Source organism: Hevea brasiliensis, unplaced genomic scaffold, assembly GCF_030052815.1.
Source record: "Hevea brasiliensis isolate MT/VB/25A 57/8 unplaced genomic scaffold, ASM3005281v1 Scaf626, whole genome shotgun sequence".
Lineage (NCBI taxonomy): Eukaryota > Viridiplantae > Streptophyta > Magnoliopsida > Malpighiales > Euphorbiaceae > Hevea > Hevea brasiliensis.
This window is the reverse complement of record NW_026615169.1, coordinates 1-22,528: the sequence shown is the minus strand read 5'-3', so window position 1 is coordinate 22,528 and position 22,528 is coordinate 1. Positions and strand designations below refer to the sequence as shown.

The following is a 22,528-nucleotide window of genomic DNA, read 5'->3' as shown; positions in this document are numbered from 1 at the left end:
AACTTTTCACCTCATTAATATTTATTTTTTCTTAAAAAATTAAATATTAAATTTAATAAATTGATATTAATAATTATACCCCTTAAAAATTAAAATCTATAAAAATAATATTTAATTATTAATTTTTTAATCTTTTACCAAACACATCCTCAGTTTTTATTTCTTTTTCAGAGAAAAAGTTCAGTGTTATAATGGTCACAAACACATTGGTTGGAATCGCTAGAATACATGCAAGAGAACTCTATATTCAGTGTATAATTTTGGTTTTTCAAGTAGTAAAAGTGGCCTAACACGGCTTAATTCTTTTGACTAATTACATAACTCAAATTTGACAAGTGCCAGAGTTTTTTAATCCCTAATCTCTATGTAACTTTGAAAAAAAAAAAATAGTAAAAGTGAGTGTGCGACCCCTCAATAACATTACAGCCAAGGGTCAACCTTTCCACTCTGAAGCAGAAACTCTTTACTAGCACAACTAATAGGGCTTTGATTAACTACCCTAAAACATGAAACAGTTTCTCTGCCACATAATTAAGTATCATCAACTTAGTAGATCATGTTGAGCATAAGGGTTAGGGTTTTGTTGATCCCCATCAATATCCACAGTAGCCATGATATTTGCTGACTCGTCTGCTTCAACATCTGCCATAAGTTCTGGTTCTGGAGGTGGAGAGTCACCTGGGCTTCCCCCCAAGGTCCTGGTGGCCACGTGTTCTGGCTTCCCATCTTGATGCTTCTTTACAGCTTTTTTATGCCACTGTTTTAACGCCTTGGAAGTTTGTTCATCAAAGATTGATCTCTTCATGGTTGATCCCATCTAAATTTTCCAAATGCATATCAAAACACACCTCAATCTTTGAAAAATTGTTTTCTTTCATTTAATTGTGAAGGTTCACATAAAATCTAGAAAGAGGAGTGCATTTGGGCCACTGATTCATGTGAGTTCCATCATCAATGGTTCCATCTGAAAAATATCATACCTGAGTAACTAGGGCATAGAGTGGAAGCGTAATGTAGCTACAGAGAAACTGGGCCCCTACACTGTAAATTCCATTAAAAACCTTTGTCCATTAGCAATTCTGATTTCAGGGCACATGATCCCTCTACACAAAGGAGAATCTGACTTACCCTAAAGCAACTCTTATGTATACAAGAGTTATATTCTCGTGAAAACAAGATTTCAACCCGAACTCATACTGCAGCAAGAGAAACTGTCATTACACTGATCCATTCAAGAAATTTAAAGAAAATTACAACAGGGAAAAGTGATTAGATCATTACCCATATCCAAAGGAAATATGTTAGCTCGAATGCATTCTGCACATACAAACAATTTTTGTCAGAAAATCCTAGAAATCATAGTTTGTTCATAATTTAGTATGCAACTCAACTCATACCTGAAACAGGACAAAGTGGATGAGATAAAGGACTAGCTGAGGCCAACTAAACCAAAAATTCCTGTCAGAGACTTGCACAAGTGGTATTCCTTGGACTACAGCATGCCTTTCTTGAATTTCAAGTGCCATTTGTGTTATAATTGCTTGAAGCTTTGTTCCAACTGCTAAGATTACCTTCAATCAAACCACTGGTTAATCTTTCATCTCCTAAAATATTAACAAACATTACCAATGAATCTTTTATGGAAAATGTCTTACAAAAAGAGGAAGTCCAGAAAACCAGGACGTAGCCTGCCATCCTGAAAGACAACCAAGCAATTTGATACTCTGGTCAAGTTTGAATGCAGAAATTGAAAACAGAGGTAAATGCTAAAAGGAATTTAAAAGGACTAACCATGAACATTGAAAAGCAGAAAGAGCACTACAGAAGCCCACAGTAATGGACTGCCAAAAGCACATAAAATTAATAATTCATGCATCATTTCAATAAATTTTACCTTGCTATCCGCGAGTTGTAAAAGACAAAGATTTCATTATTTTTACCTTATACCGACAACGACCTTGAAGTCATCTTCTAATGATCTTTTGATGTATTTTTGAAAGTCGAACTTACTTGCAGGTGTTAAATGAACCTTTTATGAATAAATCTGTTAATTGACAAATCATAAATGTTGCAATACACTGGTTAAATTTTTACATTTTGTTGAAACTTACAGAAACAAATCCATGTCTCATGGTCAGGTAGTCAGCTTTTGTAACAGATCTAAAGAATTGTTGATAGAAGCACACCTGCAAAGATTAAATATTCAAGAACTGATATGAACAGGAAAGTTAAACCTTGTAAAACCTTACAATGTAAAAGAGGGCAGGCGTTTTCGTCCAGAAACTTGTGTGGCTTTTTACAAAAGATGTCTCATGAGTGAGCCTGAATCTTGTTGGATCTGTAGAATTTAACACATTCCAAATTCAGTGCCAAAAAATAAGGCACTTCAATAGTAGTAAAATAATGGATCTCAGCACAGCACAGGAGTATTGATCACTTGATCTGTTAACTTCCAAATAAAATACCATTCATGGCATCATGAACCTTGCAATTCTCTCTTTCCCAATCCTTCCATCCACGGATCTGCACAGAAGAAGAGGCTCATAAATTTGTGTTAACTGAATACAATCAGAAAATGCTGATGTACCGGAGAGAATCACAATGTGAGAAAGTTGCTGTCTTGAGCATATAGCCATATGATACTTGAATCTGCTACTCCATTTGTAATAAGCCAAATGATAAAACTAAATAAATGAACAGAACTATTAATGTAAAAAATACAGCGTGTGCACACCACCTTTAATCTTCCAAGCATCATTGTTATGGCACTGTAGATTACATGAAAAACTGCTAAAAAGAATATGAAGATGTGCAACTGATGCAGTCCATTCACAGATATGAGTGGTACATATCCCTGGAATTACAGAAAGAAACAATTTCAGGTGCTATCATGCTTTTTTTTTTTTTTTTGCAGAAATAGCTTCTACCCCCAGAAAAACTTCACTTTGCTTTTGGTTTGCCACTAAACTTCTATGCTGCTGATTCAATGATCAATACAAAGTCCTAAAAAGATAGGCTTACCATTTTGCATCCTTTAACTTTGCTATCGCCACCTAAAAATCTGCGGTCATACCATAGAAGCCTGCGATGATGTTCCTCATTGCCAGAGGCAGATTCATGTTCATCTTTCATGCCCTTTTTGGGGCAAGGTAACATTGTGTCTGCATAACTTTCTTTAATACAGATTTGGGAAACGTAGTTCTGACTGAATGTCAGGAGCAAGGATATAAATCCTAAAACCATAAGCTCTGCAAAAAATTAACCAGAAAGTGCATATTGATCACTTGAAATTCACATAAACTCTATTAAGTTGATAGAGAACCAAAATAAATACTAGGAGAAAACAAAAAATGAGAAGTACCGCCTTTAACTTTGTCAAGAGCTTCATATAGAGCTTTCTTGTGTCTTTCTTGAAACCACTGAGAGACAAAGCCAGCAGAATAAGTACGTGCATATAGAAAGAGATTAACTATAGAGAAAAAAAGAAAAGCTGAAAATGAAGGCCTGTTAAAAAGATGAAGCTAAAATGAGGCAAACTCCTTTCTTTTTGCAGGGATTCAGAAATCTTGAGAAACCAGACATTTAAACAAATTACATCGTTCTAATAAATGACAAATTCAGCCTTGCTCGAGCATCTCACAATTGTATTTTTACAATCAATTTTCATTAAATACAAACCTTTAAAAATTATCATTCTAGCAATCTTACCCCTTTAAAGAATTTCTCATGTTCAAGAAAAAAGAAAGCGTAATGAAATCAATGTTTCATTCTTGTATAAAATGAAAATAAAAGAAAAAAAGGGAAGTTTAATCGTCAAATCTTAACCCAACTTCAAACAACAAATACAAAACGTAAATTGGTTATGGTTGATGTAAACAAGAAGTATTTTGACAAAAACGAATAGAGAGGGAATCAATGATTTCACCATGCATGTCTGTTGTATAACGACAGAATGAATATAAGTTAAAAAAAAAAAATGCTGATTCCTTTAAGGTATCAATCCAAATCCATAAGATCAACCAACAAATTATTCATGTTCTTGAAAGAAAAAGAAATGCCACCCAAATATATTTGAAACTGAAAGTCTATGTTTAAAATTTAAAATAAGTAAATAACCTCTCCAATCCAATGAAGAACCTTCTCCAGGATGATAGAGATCATAACAATAGCAGCACAAACTGCCGAGACTGCCCATGTGGGTGTCTGGTCAAGTTCTCTTGCACCTGGTGCTTCTCCACCTGCCATTTCTCTTAAACCTCGAGCTTTTCACAAATATATATATATATATATATATATATATACACAGAACACAAAAATATAGACAAGAAACACAACTTTTCAATTCAATTTTATAATTCTACATATCCATATATCTGGTTAGGACGCCCGTTTCTCAATCCAATGAACCTGTGCAAACCATTCAAGGTGATGAAAAATGCTGCTGATGCTAATGTTTGACAGGTTTCAAGGATTCTGGGACTCACTTCTTTTTTTTCTCTTTTTTTCCTTTCCACAAGGGCATTGAACCACAAAAATATAGAGGAAGAAATAACGGTTATTATTCAAGACTGTATCCTACTTTTTTGCTTAGCAGTATTCTATTTTTATTATTTTTCTTCTGCATATTTTTATTATTTATTTGATAAATAAATCTAAATAAAAGGGAAATTAATTAATTCTCGTGAATGAAAAATTTTTTAAGAAGTATACGGCCTGCTAATAAATGTCCTTTAATTATTTTCCAGTATGAATAGTACATGATCATTAATTAAATAAGGATTTAAAAAAAAAAACGAAGAACACTATACGGCAGTGACTTCAGACATCAGCACACAAGAAAAAGAGCCTGCAAATTTACAAACCCAAAAGTCCCAACAAACCCGCATTTCTCTCATAATCTGAAAAGCTGCAACAGGAAGCAAAATGTACCTGAAAAATGTGGACAGGAAACTCGATAAACCAACGCTGCATAGGCTCTAAAACCATCATTTGAACAAAAAATTCGACTTTAACAGAACCCAAAATGTTAAAAAAAATCATAAAACCATTTTCAACCAAAAACTGGGCGCCTTCCTGTATTCTTCTAAAGTTCAGTCCCTGTTCAATCTCGACCGATATGCTAAAGGTTCAGCTTTGAGACTACCAGCTAAGGGTCTTCAGTTCTGTTCTTGCTGATATTGGTTCTTTAAATTTTAAGAATCAGATTTGAATCATATTATTCAGTTTAATCAATCTTAGTACAGTTCCAGTTATAGTTTCCGTTCCTTTTCATTTCAATTTTAGTTTTAATTTCATTTTAGATATGGAGTTTTACACTTAAAATTATAACATTTTTATGTTAATTTTGAAATAAAAAAAAATATAAATTTACATTTCCAATTTGAAAATAATAATCAAAATAATAATATTAATATTAAAATAATAATATCAATATTAAAAATATATTCTTTAAAAAGAATTTTATATTATATTTTACATATTTTTTAATTATATAATTTTTAATTAATGTGTATATATATAATTAAAAATTAAAAAAATATTATATAATTAATATGCTATTTAGTCATATAATTAAAAATTATAAAATAATTTAATATATTTAATATTAAATTTATTTTAAAAAATTAAAAAATAAAAAATAATATTAAATTATATATCTATATATATATGGGTAAAATTAGTTTTGATTATGATTCAAAATCGAAATCTCACAATTCTAATATTGTTAAGGTGGAATCATTAGTAATTTTTTAAATTAATAATTTTATTAAAATAATTTAGAAAAAATTTAACCTATTAGATTTAAATTAAAATTAGATAAATATACATCTCTAATACGTTTAGGATATGTTTGGTACGGGAATAATAATTAATTTTATAATTTTTAATGTTGTTTTAATGCTTTAAAGTGAATAGGTTAATTTTTAATTTCATTAACATTTAACCTCTTTTTAGAGGTAGAGGTTAAATGTTAACCTTGAGGTGGGTAGGTTAATAGAAGCTAAACACACTAGTTATATATCAATTTCCTATTTATTCTCAATTTATTTTATGTTTTTGTCTCTTTATATCAAAAAAACTCTTCATCTCCTATGACAAAAAGAATGTACTATTTTTTTCTTCAATCATATAAGTAAGACTATAAATTTTTTAGATGTGAAAAATATGAATTTTTATCTTATTTATTCTATTATGAGTTGTAAAAAATTTATATATATATATATATATATATATATATATAAATTTCTTTTGCTTGCTATGACCTAATAAAATTTGTATATATAATTTGTAAATTAATATAATTTTTTCAGCTTAAAGAATGAAGATGCGAAATATGAATTTATCCAAATGATTCTTGGAGCTATTTAGATGATGGTTATTATAGAATTTTTTTTTATTCTTTTCTACAAAATAAGTTACCCCAGGACTATAACGGTAGATACATATAACTTTTTTTTTTCTTTTCTCTATTTATGTTATTTATTTATATTGTCAAACTTTTAAATTGTATTTTGTGTTATGTAATTTTTTATCGAGTTATTTGGTGTGTGTGTATTCATGTATATAAGTTGGTAAGTGTCACGACCCAACCTATGGGCCGGACCGGCACTAGGACCTGGGCCAGCCTAAAGCCCCCGAGGCCCGTAGTAAGCCTTAACTATTCATTAACCCAACTCTAAGGCCCATTTGGGCCCAATATCAAGAAAACAAACGGACAGAGTCCGGCCATAAAATGGACTTTCCAACGGGGAGTTTTCGACTCACCCGATCTGTAAACACAATAAACAATCCATTGGGGAGCTCAGCTCACCCTCCACATACTCATCAACATAATAATAAATGGGAGCTCAGCTCCCTCATCCAATCCATCAAACAGACTTAAAATATTAAGTTTACAGGTCCAACATGAATATAATATTACAGACCAATTTCAAATAATTACTGCTAACACATGCGGAAATTCTAGGAGTAATTAAAATTACACAATATTGATAAACAACCTGCGAGGTAAAAAGGCGAGTTAACCTGAACAAAATATCCTCTGTGGCTGTAAAAATTTTTGAACAGAGTGAGCGTTCGACTCAGAGTAAAATATCAATCTTAACTATAATCTCTATAACTATCTCAAACTAATGCAACTTTGTAGAGTGAAATGCAACATACACAACATTTTCACATCATAACATCAAAAGGTAATTTGGAGCACTCACACACCCTGTAGTATCAATCATAACATATGGGAGTGATCCCTATACACTCTCTTAAATCCAACGTGCAATTACTCAAGCTCGGACTTCCACTTAATAACCAAATCGAGGGTCCTGAATTACTCAAGCCGTGACTACCCCTCGAAGGATCGGGTCCCAATTACTCAAGCCGTGGATCGCCTGGCCCTATCCATAGTCCACACCACATCACACGCACGCCAACGCACGCACCGCTCCAAATTACCACAACAACATTCATGGCACATTAACAGTTATGAATGCAATATAATTCGTGCCTAGAGTTTAACTAAATAAATATATGCATATAAGTGATGCATGGGCATGCTGAACATATAATAATATCAAAATTATAATTAAAATTAATATTTTACTCACAGACTTGACGACAAATTACTGTGGCGGTGGGCGGAGGAAGAAGGCATCGCTCACCCGACAATCATATTACATTTATTTAATACAATCGACTCAATACAAACAAAGAAAAAGACCAATTACGTCATAAGTCGTGAAAATCCCAGAGTCTCCCTATACCTAGGACCTACCCAACGCAAAGGGCTAAAAACGCACTTCTATACTCACAATCCATACATCAACAGTTCAATCATATCACACAGCCCCTCCTGGGCCCATCAAATCAATCATCCATCACAATACGCAAAATTTCAATTTAGTCCTTATTATTGATCATTTTTGCAAAAACTGCCCAAACAAGCTCTAAAAATTATAAAACTTTGCCACGCGGTCCTTAGCAATATTACTAAGCTATTGCAAAAAGAATCGTAATTTTCTAAGCTACCACGAATATTTTATGGATTTTTAATCCTATTTAAGCACTAGAAAATTACGTAAAAACTAGGTTCGGGTTTACCTTTGCCGATTCCGACTTCGGGGACGCGCTCGGGACGTCTGACAATGGGGGGCTAGCCAAAACCTCGGCCCAATTCGGAGACTTTTCCGGTCACAGTGCATGCGGCGAAATTTGCAGAACCGGTCAACTGTCGAATTTCCGCGAATCGAGGATACCTACACGAAGCCCATAACACGGGGGTTAGCACATAAATTTTTCAGAATTTTCTAAGCTCATTTAATGCTCGAAATTACACTGCGAAGTTCCGTGGGACCCATCGAAAAACGGTGTCGGAAAAATTCGAAATTTATGTCGTTGCGAAGCTCTCGACGAATGGAGCGTGCTGGTGGCCTCGGTTTCCTCGTGGGATTCACGGTTTTCGAGAAATCTAGCCCAAAAGTCGAAATGGGCTAAAATCTTCCCGAGCAAAAATCGGACAAACCGCTCAATGGATTTCGGCGTTCTTGGTGTCTATGGAAAGCTCACGAGTAGATGATTTTAGACACAAGACCGGTCCAATCGGTGGCGGATCGGCCGGATTTGGCCGAGAAACGGAGCGACGCGCGAGGGGAGGAGGAGAGAAAAGAAAGAGAAAAGAGAGGGACGACGCGGCGGAGAAGAAAAAGGAAAGGGAGCCGGTTCGATTCGACCGGTCCGATCCGGTTCGATTCGGCGGTTCGATTCGAAATACAAAATTTTGAATTTTTACTGCGCCGACGGAAAACGATGTCCAAAATTCAAAAATTCCGTAAAACTCATTAAAATACGTATACTCCAAATATATTTTTAGTTTTGCCTCGTGGTATTTAAATTATTGTTTATAATCATCAAAGTTTATATTTTGGAAAATCGAACCCGATTTTTAAAATCAAAAATCTCAAAAAATTCCTAAAATTTAAATAAAATTAAAATATCAAAAATACTCATAAATAATAAAATTTGGGGTGTTACATTCTTCCCTTACAGAAAATTCGTCCTCGAATTTTTACACAAGCGAATAAAACACATGATTATGCATTAAACAAGTAAGGGTATTTGCTACGCATGTCCCGCTCTGACTCCAAGGTGCACTCTTCCACTGACTGACTCCTCCACAAAACCTTAACCATAGGGATCTGTTTGGATCTCAGCTGTCTCACTTGGTAGTCCACTATGGCTACTGTCGCTCCTCAAATGTCAAGTTCTCTTTTAGCTCTATCACATCAGACATGAGAAGGATCAGAATGTATTTCTGAGCATTGAGATGTGAAACACGGATGAACGTGAGAAAGGTTGGGTGGTAGCTCCAACCGTGAGCAACCGCTCCAACTCTATCGGTAACCTCAAAAGGTCCAATATACCGAGGTGCCAACTTGCCCTTCTTTCCAAATCTCATGACTCCTTCATTGGAGAAACCTTCAGAATACATAGTCGCCACTGCAAACTCCACATCCCTCCGTCTGGGTGCATAACTTTTCTCGTCTCTGAAAAGCGTCCTCGATCGTTCCTCGATTAAAGGAACTACCTCAAGTGTCTTGCACTAGGTCTACATCATGCACCTTCGCTTCCCCATTTCTGTCCAACACGGAGGAGACCTACACTTTCTTCCATATAATGCCTCATAGGGTGCCAACCCTATCTTTGGAGTGATAATCGTTGTTGTAGGCAAACTCCACGAGCTAGTGCTCATCCCATCGACCTCCAAAATCCAAGACACTCATGCGAAGCATGTCTTCGATGTTTGGATCGTCCTTTCAATTTGTCATGCAATACGAGGGTGGAAGGTCATCTGAAGTTCAACTGTGCCAAGTGCCTTCGCAACTTTCTCCAAAACCGAGAAGTGAACTGGGGCCCTCTGTCAGATATTATGGAAGCCGGAACTCCATGCAATCTGACTATTTCTCGAATGTAGAGCCGGGCATACTGTGCCACAGAGTATGTAGTCTTTACAGGTAAAAAGTGAGCTGATTTGGTCAAGCGGTCTACAATTACCCATATCGAGTCATATCCTCGCGTGGTACGAGGCAACCCAGTCACAAAATCCATAGTAATCATTTCCCACTTCCATTCTGGGATAGGGAGCTCTTGCAGCTTCCCTGACGGTCTCTGGTGTTCAAACTTCACCTTCTGACAAGTCAAGCACTTGGACACAAAGTCTGCTATGTCTCTCTTCATACCATTCCACCAGTAGCTATCTTTCACATCATGGTACATCTTGGTGGAACCTGGGTGGATACTGTACAGTGTATAATGTGCCTCTCGCATGATTTCATTCCTGAGGTTGTCCACATCGGGCACACATATCCTAGAACCTTGCACTAGGGCGCCATCATTGGCAAACCCAAACTCACCACCTTCACCTTGCTGTACTCTTTCTATGATCTTCATCAATTGTTGGTCTCTGTGCTAGGAAACTCTAACTCTATCCCTCAAGTCTGGCCTCACTGAAAAGTGAGCCAACAATACCCCCTCATCTGAAAGATCTAGGATTAAACCTTGATCCATCAACTCATGTACCTCTTGAATCAATGGTCTCTTCTCTACTGAAATGTGCGCCAAATCGCGGAAGATTTTCTCGCTCAAGGCATCTGCTACAACATTGGCCTTCCTGTGGTGGTTTGGATGGTGCAATCATAGTCTTTCTTAAGAGCCATCCATCTCCTCTGTCTCAAGTTTAAATCCCTCTGTTGGAAGATGTACTTTAAACTTTTGTGGTCGGTGTATATCTCGCACACTTCACCATACAGGTAGTGTCTCCAGATTTTAAGTACAAAGACTACAGCCGCCATTTCCAAATCATGGGTGGGGTAGTTCTGCTCATGCCTCTTCAGCTGCCTTGAAGCATAAGCCACTACCTTTCCATTCTGCATCAAGACACACCCTAGGCCAACTCTGGAGGCGTCACAATACACGGTGTATCCTTCACCACTCACAGGTAGTGTCAACACAGGGGCAGTGGTTAGACACTCCTTAAGCTTCTGGAAACTCACCTCACAGTCATCTGTCCAAATGAATGGAACATTCTTCCTGGTCAACTTAGTTAGGGGAGCCGCTATCCTGGAGAAATCTTGTACAAAACGCCTGTAGTAGCCAGCTAAACCCAGAAAACTTCGCACCTCAGTGACTGTTGTAGGCCTAAGCCAATCAGTTACAGCTTCAATTTTCTTGGGATCCACTTGAATGTCGTCACTAGAAACCACGTGTCCCAAGAATGAGATGCTTTCTAGCCAAAATTCACATTTTGAAAATTTGGCATATAGCTGGTGCTCCCTCAAGTGCCACACGTGTTCTTCCTCGGTCCGAGAGTACACCAGAATGTCATCTATGAATACGATGACAAAACGGTCCAAAAATGGCTTGAACACCCTGTTCATCAAGTCCATGAAGGCCGCTGGTGCATTAGTGAGTCCAAAAGACATCACCAAGAACTCATAATGACCATATCTTGTCCTGAAAGCCGTTTTGGACACGTCCTCATTTCTGATTCTCAACTGATGGTAACCTGATCGCAAGTCCATCTTGGAAAAGAATCTAGCTCCTTGGAGCTAATCAAACAGATCATCGATCCGAGGAAGTGGATACTTGTTCTTCACTGTCACCTTGTTCAGCTGTCTGTAGTCAATGCACAACCTCAATGACCCATCCTTCTTTCTCACAAATAGAACAGGAGCACCCCAGGGTGAAGTGCTCGGACGTATGAAACCCTTGTCCAAGAGCTCCTGTAGTTGCTCCTTCAGCTCTTTCAATTCTGCTGGTGCCATCTGTAAGGTGGCATTGATATGGGGTTTGTACGGCACAACATCAATGCGAACTCTATTCCCTTCTGGTGGCAACCACGAAGCTCCTGCAGGAAGACATCCATAAATTCTCGACAACAGAACATTTTCCATGCCGACACCTTCTACGGATGTATCTCTCACCAATGCCAAATACCCTTGGCATCCACGCCTCAACATTTTTACGGCACTAATTCGACACCAAATTATATGGAGCCACGCTCCTGTCACCATCAAAGCTAAACTCTTCCACACCAGGTATGTGGAAATACACCTTTTTGTTCCTGCAGTCTAAGGTGGCATAATGAGTTGCCAACCAGTCCATCCCGTGATTACATCGAAATCCATTCTTGGTAGAGGAACCAAGTCTGTGGGAGGATCTTTCCATCCACTACCACTAGGCTGCCCGGAAATACCATGTCTACATCTATGTTGTCACTAAGTGGGGTAGCTACCGACAAAGGGCATTCTAAGGTTGTAGGGTTTCTACCCAACCTCATGGCAAACACAGGGGAGACAAATGAGTGCATAGCACCGGATCTATCAAAACACGAGCCTCATAAGAATGACCAGAAGAATACCGCCACAACCGCATTGGAAGCTCGAGCATCCTGGTGGGTCGGGGTGAAAACCCGAGCTTGACCCCTACCCGAGTGGCGTAACCACGACATCGACTTCTACCTTCGACCGCCTCCAAATCCACGTCCCCCTTGTCCTCGGCCTGGCCATCGATCGCACCGCCATGTTGGAAGCACCGGATACAATCGCCGAGGAACATTCGCAATGAACCTCGTGACCCCATCCGTGGCTCGGTGAACATGGGGCATTCTCTAGCAAAGTGACCGGTTGGCCACACAAGCATACTCGATCCCATCAAACAAGGTCTGAATGTCCTCTTCCACACGTGCACAAGGTGCCAAGGAGGATCTGAACTGGACCCGAACTCACGGCCATTACCTTCTTTGGATCCGTACCAGTGAATCCTCGTGGTCGGTGTAAAACCACTTCTCTTGCTCCTACCCTTTCCTCTGTAATTACCACGCCACCACCGTCCGAGTACCCATGGAAGGGACACTGAGGAACCCTCGCTCTGTTTTTCTTTGCTCTTCCATTGTCATCCACAAGATAGCTAATCTCAATCTGTCTGCTCGATCAACCACCACATCAAAAGATCGATCCGACATCATGGCTGTGTTCGCATACCTCTGTCAAGCCCCTTTAGGAATCTTTTCACCTTCATAGTCTCTGAGAATCTTTGTAGGGGCATATCGCTCAATTCGAGTGCAGCATATTCATCTACTGACTGCCATTCTGTCTTAAGGCCTCAAAGGCCCACTTCGATCTCTGAAGCTTTACGCACAAACCGATTGATAAAAGTTCCACAAACTGAGCCCATGTCAAACCCTCCATCCGGGGTAACACGTAGTCATTCATCCATTGTCTAGGCATGGGCCCCATGACGTGCTGCATACATTCTATCAATCTTCTATCGTCAATCAGACTGCTCCTCGCCTGCAGGAATCCAGAAACCGATATGCATCGTCTGACACATCATAAGTACCAGGCACCAACTTCTTAAAATTTATGATCTGTTTGTACGGTTCCCCTCTTGGTGCGGTGGACTGCTGCTGCTGTGGAGGGTGTACCATATATTGCGCCATCATATCGATAGTTCTCTGCAGACCAGCTAGAGTAGCTGCCATGGGGTCCATGGGACCCTGTGCCATGAAAGACTGCTCCTGAACTGTGGATAGCTGCTCTTCTACTTGAGCAGCTCTAGGCCTCCTACCCCGCCTCCTGGCAGCGCCTCATCTGTCCGACACCTCGTCAGGCACATCCAGTTACAGTGCGATGGCGGCTCTCACCTTCTACGCATTTTCCTGAAATTCAGCAGCATTAGCCCACAAAATTTAAAACTGCACATTACACAGCTCTATAGACTCATATTTATACACAATATATGGAGCAGAAACTAGAAGCAAAGACGACAATGCAAGACGAATATGGACCCTATATTTCCGCATGTGACACCTAGTAGACTCTTCCCAACACTTTAGACAACTTTTCCCTAAGAATCTGGAGCCTAAGCTCTGATACCACATTTGTCACGACCCAACCTATGGGCCGGACCAAGACTAGGACCTAGGCGACCTAAAGCCCCGAGGCCCGTAGTAAGCCTTAACTATTCATTAACCCAACTCTAAGGCCCATTTGGGCCCAATATCAAGAAAACAAACGGACAGAGTCCGGCCATAAAATGGACTTTCCAACGGGGAGTTTTCGACTCACCCGACCTGTAAACACAATAAATAATCCATTGGGGAGCTCAGCTCACCCTCCACATACTCATCAACATAATAATAAATGGGAGCTCAGCTCCCTCATCCAATCCATCAAACAGACTTAAAATATTAAGTTTACAGGTCCAACATGAATATAATATTACAGACCAATTTCAAATAATTACTGCTAACACATGCGGAAATTCTAGGAGTAATTAAAATTACACAATATTGATAAACAACCTGCGAGGTAAAAAGTCAGGTTAAACAAGACAAACAGATCCTCATGTGGCCTGTTAAAATTTTTGAACAGGAGTGAGCATTAGACTCAGAGTAAAATATCAATCTTAACTATAATCTCTATAACTATCTCAAACTAATGCAACTTTGTAGAGTGAAATGCAACATACACAACATTTTCACATCATAACATCAAAAGGTAATTTGGAGCACTCACACACCTGTAGTATCAATCATAACATATGGGGTGATCCCTATCTGACTCTCTTAAATCCAACGGTGCAATTACTCAAGCTCGGACTTCCACTTAATAACCAAATCGAGGTCCCAATTACTCAAGCCGTGACTACCCCTCGAAGGATCGGGTCAATTACTCAAGCCGTGTCGCCTGGTCCTATCCATAGTCCACACCACATCACACGCACGCCAACGCACGCTGCGCTCCAAATTACCACAACAACATTCATGGCACATTAGATTAAGAATGAAACAAAAATCTTGCCTAGATTATAACTAAAAAAAAATATGCATATAATTTAAGCATGGACATGCTGAACATATAATAATATCTAAATTACAAATAAAAATAATATTTTACTCACGCACTTGACGACAAATTACGTGGCGGTGGGCGGAGGAAGAAAGGCATCGGCTCACGACAATCATATAACATTTATTAAATACAAACTTAAACAATACAAATAAAGAAAAAGAACAATTACGTCCTAAGTCAAAATCCGTGAGTCTCCCTATACCTAGGACCTACCCAACCCGCAAAGGGCTAAAAACGCACTTCTATACTCACAATCCATACATCAACAGTTCAATCATATCACACAGCCCCTCCTGGGCCCATCAAATCAATCATCCATCACAATACGCAAAATTTCAATTTAGTCCTTATTATTGATCATTTTTGCAAAAACTGCCCAAACAAGCTCTAAAAATTATAAAACTTTGCCCCGCGGTCCTTAGCAATATTACTAAGCTATTGCAAAAAGAATCGTAATTTTCTAAGCTACCACGAATATTTTATGGATTTTTAATCCTATTTAAGCACTAGAAAATTACGTAAAAACTAGGTTCGGGTTTACCTTTGCCGATTCGACTTGACGGGGCCGGGGCGTCGACAATGGGGGCTAGCCAAAACCACGGCCTAATTAGGAGACTTTTAGGTCCAGTGCATGCGGCGAAATTTGCGAACGGTCAACTGTCGAATTTCCGCGAATCGAGGATACCTACACGAAGCCCATAACACGGGGGTTAGCACATAAATTTTTCAGAATTTTCTAAGCTCATTTAATGCTCGAAATTACACTGCGAAGTTTCGTGGGACCCACCGAAAAACGGTGTCGGAAAAATTCGAAATTTATGTCGTTGCGAAGCTCTCGACGAATGGAGCGTGCTGGTGGCCTCGGTTTCCTCGTGGGATTCACGGTTTTCGAGAAATCTAGCCCAAAAGTCGAAATGGGCTAAAATCTTCCCGAGCAAAAATCGGACAAACCGCTCGATGGATTTCGGCGTTCTTGGTGTCTATGGAAAGCTCTCGCCGAGTAGATGATTTTAGACACAAGACCCGGTCCAATCGGTGGCCGGATCGGCCGGATTTGGCGGAGAAATCTGGAGCGGCAGCAAGGAGGGAGGAGAGAGAAAAGAAAGAGAAAAGAGAGGGACGACGCGCGCGTGAGAAGAAAAAGGAAAGGGAGCCGGTTCGATTCGACCGGTCCGATCCGTCCGGTTCGATTCGGCGGTTCGATTCGAATACAAAATTTTGAATTTTTACTGCTCGGGCAAAACGAGGTCCAAAAATTCCGAAAAAATTCCGTAAAACTCATAAAAATACGTAGACTCCAAATATATTTTTAGTTTTACCACGTGGTCTTTAAATTAATTTTTAAAAATCATCAAAGTTTATATTTTCGGAAAATCGAACCCGATTTTTAAAATCCGAAAAATCTCAAAAAAATTCCTAAAATTTAAATAAAATTAAAATATCAAAAATATTCATAAATAATAAAATTTGGGGTGTTACAGTAAGATAAAGAGAACATAATAATATATGGTTAATAAATTTTTTAAATTAAATTATTTACAAATAAAAAATAATATTATCAAAAATAAAAATAAAAAATAATTTTCATATTTATTATTAAAATATAAAAATAGATGTTTATATATTTTTATGTGGGTTTAATTTTTTAACCTTGTATCAAACATCATTAATTATTATGTCATTAATTATCTTTTATCCCCTTAATAATTACTCTATTAAATTTTATAAAGTTAACACTTAACCTTTAATTTTTTAACCTTATACTAAATACAACCTTAAATTAAAATTTAATATCAGATAAAAAAAATATAAAATATTTAGACTAAATAATAAAAATAAAAAATAATTTTCATATTTATTATTAAAATATAAAAATAGATGTTTATATATTTTTATGTGGGTTTAATTTTTTAACCTTGTATCAAACATCATTAATTATTATGTCATTAATTATCTTTTATCCCCTTAATAATTATTCTATTAAATTTTATAAAGTTAACACTTAATCTTTAATTTTTTAACCTTATACTAAATACAACCTTAAATTAAAATTTAATATCAGATAAAAAAAATATAAAATATTTAGACTAAATAATAAAATTAGCATACCCGTGCTGTTATATTTATTTGTCACAGATCAAGCCAAGGTGACAACCGTAATGATAAAATAATCTCTTGGCATAATTATTCATTTATTTAATGTAGTGCTATTTTTTTTTTTTATCAATTAAAATTTAATTTTATTATTAATTGATTAATATATAGGACTCTATCCAGAGATGATAGGGTCGGATGGGTCGGGCGGGAGGAACATCGGCCCAAGAACACGTGTCGCTAATGCTAATCATGAATTGGAGGGCCTAAAATCGGAGAGTCCATTGTTAGTTTGACGATGAATACATAGTGTATCATTCATCCATTCATCTGACTGAAGAGGAAGCTGAGGCTGAAGCTTAGAAATTATCGATCCCTCACCGTCGCCTAGTTTAATTTATAGTTAGTTCGACCAACCCTAACCCTCTTAATTTTTCCACTGCACTCACTCTCTACTCTCTTTCGACGATAACAATGACAGCTCTCTCAAATTCTTTGGTTCTAACGACAAATCCTGGGGTTCAGTTATCTCCTGGTAATACTGCTCTTTCTCTCTCTCTCTCTCTCATTTTCATTTTTTTTTTTCTGTTTCTTTTCGTTATCATTCTGATTCCTTACTCTTAGAGGATCTATTTCTACTGTATGGGTTATTTTGCTAGATTCAGAGGATGTTTTAAGCATGTTATTTGGTTGAGAAAAATCAATTTTAGCAACATTTGTTTGGTATAATTATCGTCAATATGATTTCTTGAACCCCTTTTGTTAAAAATTTAGGATAATGGTTTTATGTTGTTTGTGAAAAGAAGCTAAAAGTTATTGCATGTGCGTTTACAAACAATTACGCTTTACATACAAGGATTTGAGTTTTAAGTAATCAGCAAAAGCTGAATTTCTTGAAAAAGTATAAAATTTGAATGTAAGTTCCAAATATACTGTAATCTTTGTTTGGGAATGTTATCCTGGGATGTATGACTGTGGGTTTATCTTTTTGAAAACTTCAAATCAATGGATAGAATCTAGGAACTTAAAATAGAACCTGTATGTACCCTCCCCTTGAAATTTTTAAGGCCTGTTGTCTCCACTAAACCATCAATCAGATCATCTAGGCATCGATGTAGATCGACTAAATCTTATGCCATTGAGGGTCTGAGACTACGCTGGATGGCATCTATTGCAACATTATTGGCTGTTCTCAATTACAAATAAGAGAACTGCATGCATCCCATTGCTCATAATGCCATATTTTAGTTACATGAGGCGGGCAACTGAAATTTCATCATATGTTAAACCTGTCTATTTTCTAAACTATTCAATTATTGATCGCATTTGTGAATTCCATCCTTGAAGTGTTGTCATATTCAAAATGTCTATCTGATTGCTTATAAGTTCAAGGCGAAGTGTGTCTCTGCTTTGAGTTGTGAATTGACTCATTGATAATTTCATGTTTGTTTAAGTATCTTGATTGGTTTTGAGTATTCTAAATTCAATCTATTCTTTTTTTATGGCTAGGCCCATTGGATAAATGTCTCCAGAGTTCCATGCTCACCAATTTGTCATTGGATAAATGTCTCCAGAGTTCCATGCTCACCAATTTGTCATTCAGTTTGAATTGTCCAGGAAAACTGCAACTTACTACCTCCAGAAGGGCATTCACAGTTAAAGCAGCAAATAGGTACCATTGCTTTTGCTTCTTTATGATGCCAATGCAACATTAGCATAAAGGTGTGAGATGCCAAGATGATTTTTAATTGGTGGGAAGGCAAGGGAAGAAAAATTAAAAAGGAAATGATAATTTATTATCTTAATGCTGGTTATGGCTATTGCTAATGACAACTTTTAGATTCCCTCTCTCTCTCCCCCTCTTCTTTTTCTTTTTTTGTGCAATTTACAAATCATCTTTGACTTCATGATTGGTGTCTCCTTAATCTACCCAAAACAAGTGAGCTATTTTACAACATCCATGCGACATGTTTTGTCATAAATTTAACATGTTGACGGAACATTGATGGCGTTCTCACATGAACTACTACTTATCCAAAATCACTAAGTAAACAAATGAACAGGTTTTTGGTGTAAATGTGAAAAAGTAGTTATATTCTATTAGATGCTTCACTATGTTCTCTGAGTACATCAATTTTTAAATTTTCTGATAATTTTGTCCTACTATGTGTTCTTTTCTTCTTTTACAGTGACACTGGAAGGCCAAGCAGTGCTGGTATCTTTGTTGGTGGCTTTGTTTTGGGAGGACTTATAGTTGGTGCACTTGGATGCGTATATGCACCTCAGGTCTAATTGATTTGCCTATTACTGTTATGTTTTGCAATGATCATATGCTGTACTTTGTCAGGCCTCATGGTTTTATGATCAGTTGGATTGTTTTGATAAAATAAATTGATTGGTTATTTAAGATAATTCTCATAACCAACTTTTTCTATTTCAGAATTAATCATCAATGCACTTTTAGCAACCCTAAAATTATTCTTAAAAGTCATTTGCAACAGTGGGTGAATGTTGTTTCTTATCCTATATAGATTAGCAAGGCATTAGCTGGAACTGACCGAAAAGATCTTATGAGGAAACTCCCTAAATTCATATATGATGAAGAAAAGGCTCTGGAGGTGAGTTTTTGCTCTTGTTTGTGTTTGTTAATTGTCAGTTATTGGCATTTTAATATACTAAAGCAGTCCACGCACTTATGACGTCATATTTTCTCATAGTCAGTCTCTCCCCCTTTCCCCCCCCCCCCCCCCCCCCCCTGCTTAAAAAGAGTATCTTTTAAGTTTTAACTAGGTTTTTTATAACATCATTATAGTGAGTCTTGCTGAATTCTATTTTTTTCTCACTTCCTAGTCTTCCCAAGTCATTCTTATTTCTTGCACTATTGAAGTATTTGTTGATCGTTGTCTTGAAGCAGCAGATTAGATGCTTAGAAGTTTCTTCATTGCTGATTTTTTTTTTATCAAAAGCCAATGCTTAGTTGATCCCAGCCACCATCACATGTTTGCACTTCTGATTATGTGCCGAGTGTTATATGCTTGATGCCTCTATTTCTGATGATAGGCAATGCTTGGATTTGTTTGATTTACAGAAAACCCGAAAGATATTAACTGAGAAGATTGCACAACTGAACTCTGCTATTGATGATGTTTCTGCTCAGCTTCGATCAGAAGATACCCCAAATGGAGTGGCAGTTAATTCTGATGAAATTGAAGCTGCTATATGAGATGGACACTGTACGTGTTACCGAGTAGATCATCTCACCCACTTGTAATCTTATGGCTATAAATAATAGCTGAAGCCTGAACTGATTGCGATGTCTTCTTCTTCTTCTTCTTAACCGAGCAGTGTGGTTGTTTGTTTAATTGTTTGTGGAGTCTCAAGTGGGTACATATATCATGACTTGTATGATGCATCATTTGGACCTTACTTTCATATAAGCTGTGATTTTGGTGCCCCTGGATTGCGTGTATTATGAAACGCGGAAGACGTTTATCCAAATATTTGAATTAAGTTATTTAAAAATAATAAAAACAACAACAACAACTCTGAAGCACAGCAGCACTGCAACCGTGGGTCAATGAGCTTCTTGTGCAGACCATCGGATGCCACACATATTAAATAGCAAATGATTTTGGACTTCAGAGGGCAGCAGATTTTTTTCCCCCCCGGTTTCTGTTTCTATTTTTTTTTTCTCCTTCCTGAAATGCATATAGCAAGGTCTAACCCCTCCCTCAGAAAACCCCCGACAATCTGATGCGTCCATATATCTATAATCCACTTGCCAGCCTGAATTCACATTGATATTCCCTGTTCTTGAGTGTCGTCAACCGTTCGCTATGGGCCACATTTGTTGTGGGTCAGTCACATGGTTTATGAACCGCGTCTGACCCTTGACCATTGTGGCAATTAGGAAATCTTTTCTTGTGCAATGTGCAAGACTGCAAGAAGGCACTAAAAGAAAATACATAACGGTTCTGTTAACAAAAGAAAATACATAACGGTGAAAAATCTGTGGTTCAGAATCTGATATTGATGGCTTCAAGTATCACCTTATCCCATATGTCTTCTTGTATGATTCTCACCACACATTGGTCTAAAGTTACCGGCAACAATAATCTAAATTTGAAGAAAAATATTTACAAGTGAAACTGAGAATAACTGAAAGAAGAAGTTGAACTTCATATATATATATATATATATATATATATATATATATATATATATATATATAGCAAGGAAATTGTTCTCTTGCTTTAGTTGTAGCCATGGCTTCCCACGCAGCTCTAGCTCCTTCAAGAATCCCAGCCAGCACCAGGCTTCCCTCCAAGAACGCCCACTCTTTTCCTACTCAATGCTCCTCTAAGGTCTCTTTATATTGCAATTTATACATGTCACCAAGTAAAGTTGCCGCCCTCTAGTTTGAGGAAATTTCTAACCTACTTGATTGTGCAGAGGCTAGAAGTGGCCGAGTTTTCTGGGCTTCGAGCCAGTTCTTGTGTGACCTACGCCAAGAATACTAGCGAGGCATCCTTCTTTGATCTGGTGGCTGCTCAAATGAATCCCAAGGTTTTCTAAACTATGCCTGCATACTCTTTCATTTTCATCTTTTTTTTTCCTCTCAAAACGATGGCTCTTTGATGCTGAGAGCCACGATGGTTCTCATCATTTTAAATTAAAAATATACTCTTCTTGATTATCTTGTTAAGTAAGTTGGTTTAGCAGTACAAGTAACTAGGAATTCAAAACCACGCGGCTACTCTCCCATTTCTTAAATAAATATATAATTAAAGAAAAGGGTTTATCAAATTGAATGAAGTCATATCTGATGATTAATAATCTTAGTTTAGGTTACTCAGATCTTGGCCATAAATGATCAGGGGTTTATAGATTATATTTCTGCTTATGAATTTTATAATATTAAGATCAGCAGTTCTTATTGGGCTAAATGATTTCTGAATATGATCCTTAAAAATTGTAATTTATTTATCTCTGGTGTCCTTTATCATAGATTAAATTTTTATGGGAAATTTGAAAAACAAGGTTGCAGCATCTACTCCAAATAGGGCAGAAACAGTGGCCAAACTGAAGGTGGCCATCAATGGATTCGGACGCATTGGCAGAAACTTCCTGAGATGCTGGCATGGCCGCAAGAACTCTCCCCTTGATGTGATAGTTGTCAATGACAGTGGTGGTGTCAAGAACGTAAGCAAACTATGATAATCCGAGTTGTCTATATTTTGAAGAATTGAACTAGAAACCAACTAATCACATTGTATGTACAGGCTTCCCACTTGCTTAAATATGATTCCATGCTTGGCACTTTCAAAGCAGAGGTGAAAATCGTGGATGACACCACCATTAGTGTTGATGGAAAGCCCATCAAGGTTGTTTCCAATAGAGACCCTCTTAAGCTTCCCTGGGCTGAGCTTGGAATAGACATTGTCATCGAGGTATAGTGATGGCTTTTAACTATCTTTCTTTCTTTTTTGTGTTTAGAAGATGATCTGACTATGTATGTGATGGAAAAT

The 22,528-nt window shown here is 37.3% G+C and overlaps 3 protein-coding genes across 3 annotated transcripts; 2 read left to right on the top strand and 1 right to left on the bottom strand.

Annotated features, from left to right (window-relative positions):
* Positions 1-275: 275 nt before the first annotated feature.
* Positions 276-4,261, bottom strand: LOC110654314 (MLO-like protein 9). Its single transcript, XM_021810249.2, has 15 exons — positions 4,117-4,261; positions 3,362-3,419; positions 3,022-3,248; positions 2,738-2,854; positions 2,466-2,523; positions 2,250-2,338; positions 2,112-2,186; positions 1,941-2,029; positions 1,792-1,841; positions 1,656-1,696; positions 1,398-1,571; positions 1,282-1,317; positions 1,129-1,196; positions 981-1,041; positions 276-817 (listed from the first exon to the last, which is right to left on the bottom strand). The coding sequence occupies exons 1-15, from the start codon at positions 4,243-4,245 to the stop codon at positions 542-544; spliced, it is 1,548 nt and encodes a 515-aa protein (XP_021665941.1). The 5' UTR covers positions 4,246-4,261; the 3' UTR covers positions 276-541.
* Positions 4,262-17,218: 12,957 nt separating this feature from the next.
* LOC110654414 (uncharacterized) lies at positions 17,219-20,454 on the top strand. The gene is made up of 5 exons (XM_021810397.2): positions 17,219-17,535; positions 18,510-18,672; positions 19,190-19,286; positions 19,532-19,618; positions 20,089-20,454. The coding sequence occupies exons 1-5, from the start codon at positions 17,475-17,477 to the stop codon at positions 20,221-20,223; spliced, it is 543 nt and encodes a 180-aa protein (XP_021666089.2). The 5' UTR covers positions 17,219-17,474; the 3' UTR covers positions 20,224-20,454.
* A 750-nt stretch (positions 20,455-21,204) lies between these two features.
* LOC131177608 (glyceraldehyde-3-phosphate dehydrogenase B, chloroplastic-like) lies at positions 21,205-22,480 on the top strand. Its single transcript, XM_058142667.1, has 4 exons — positions 21,205-21,364; positions 21,453-21,566; positions 22,041-22,202; positions 22,283-22,480. The coding sequence occupies exons 1-4, from the start codon at positions 21,266-21,268 to the stop codon at positions 22,454-22,456; spliced, it is 549 nt and encodes a 182-aa protein (XP_057998650.1). The 5' UTR covers positions 21,205-21,265; the 3' UTR covers positions 22,457-22,480.
* The last annotated feature ends 48 nt before the right edge of the window (positions 22,481-22,528 follow it).

Excerpts from the sequence above, each read along its gene's own strand:
- LOC110654314 (XM_021810249.2), bottom strand. The coding sequence starts at position 4,245 with ATGGCAGGTGGAGAAGCACCAGGTGCAAGAGAACTTGACCAGACACCC. Across the intron at positions 2,855-3,021 it reads AAGTTAAAGGATGCAAAATG|GGATATGTACCACTCATATC; the intron begins GTAAGCCTATCT and ends CTGTAATTCCAG. Across the intron at positions 2,524-2,737 it reads TGATGCTTGGAAGATTAAAG|ATCCGTGGATGGAAGGATTG; the intron begins GTGGTGTGCACA and ends TCTTCTGTGCAG.
- LOC110654414 (XM_021810397.2), top strand. The coding sequence starts at position 17,475 with ATGACAGCTCTCTCAAATTCTTTGGTTCTAACGACAAATCCTGGGGTT. Across the intron at positions 17,536-18,509 it reads TGGGGTTCAGTTATCTCCTG|GCCCATTGGATAAATGTCTC; the intron begins GTAATACTGCTC and ends TTTTATGGCTAG. Across the intron at positions 18,673-19,189 it reads ACAGTTAAAGCAGCAAATAG|TGACACTGGAAGGCCAAGCA; the intron begins GTACCATTGCTT and ends CTTCTTTTACAG.
- LOC131177608 (XM_058142667.1), top strand. The coding sequence starts at position 21,266 with ATGGCTTCCCACGCAGCTCTAGCTCCTTCAAGAATCCCAGCCAGCACC. Across the intron at positions 21,365-21,452 it reads CTACTCAATGCTCCTCTAAG|AGGCTAGAAGTGGCCGAGTT; the intron begins GTCTCTTTATAT and ends TTGATTGTGCAG. Across the intron at positions 22,203-22,282 it reads ACAGTGGTGGTGTCAAGAAC|GCTTCCCACTTGCTTAAATA; the intron begins GTAAGCAAACTA and ends TTGTATGTACAG.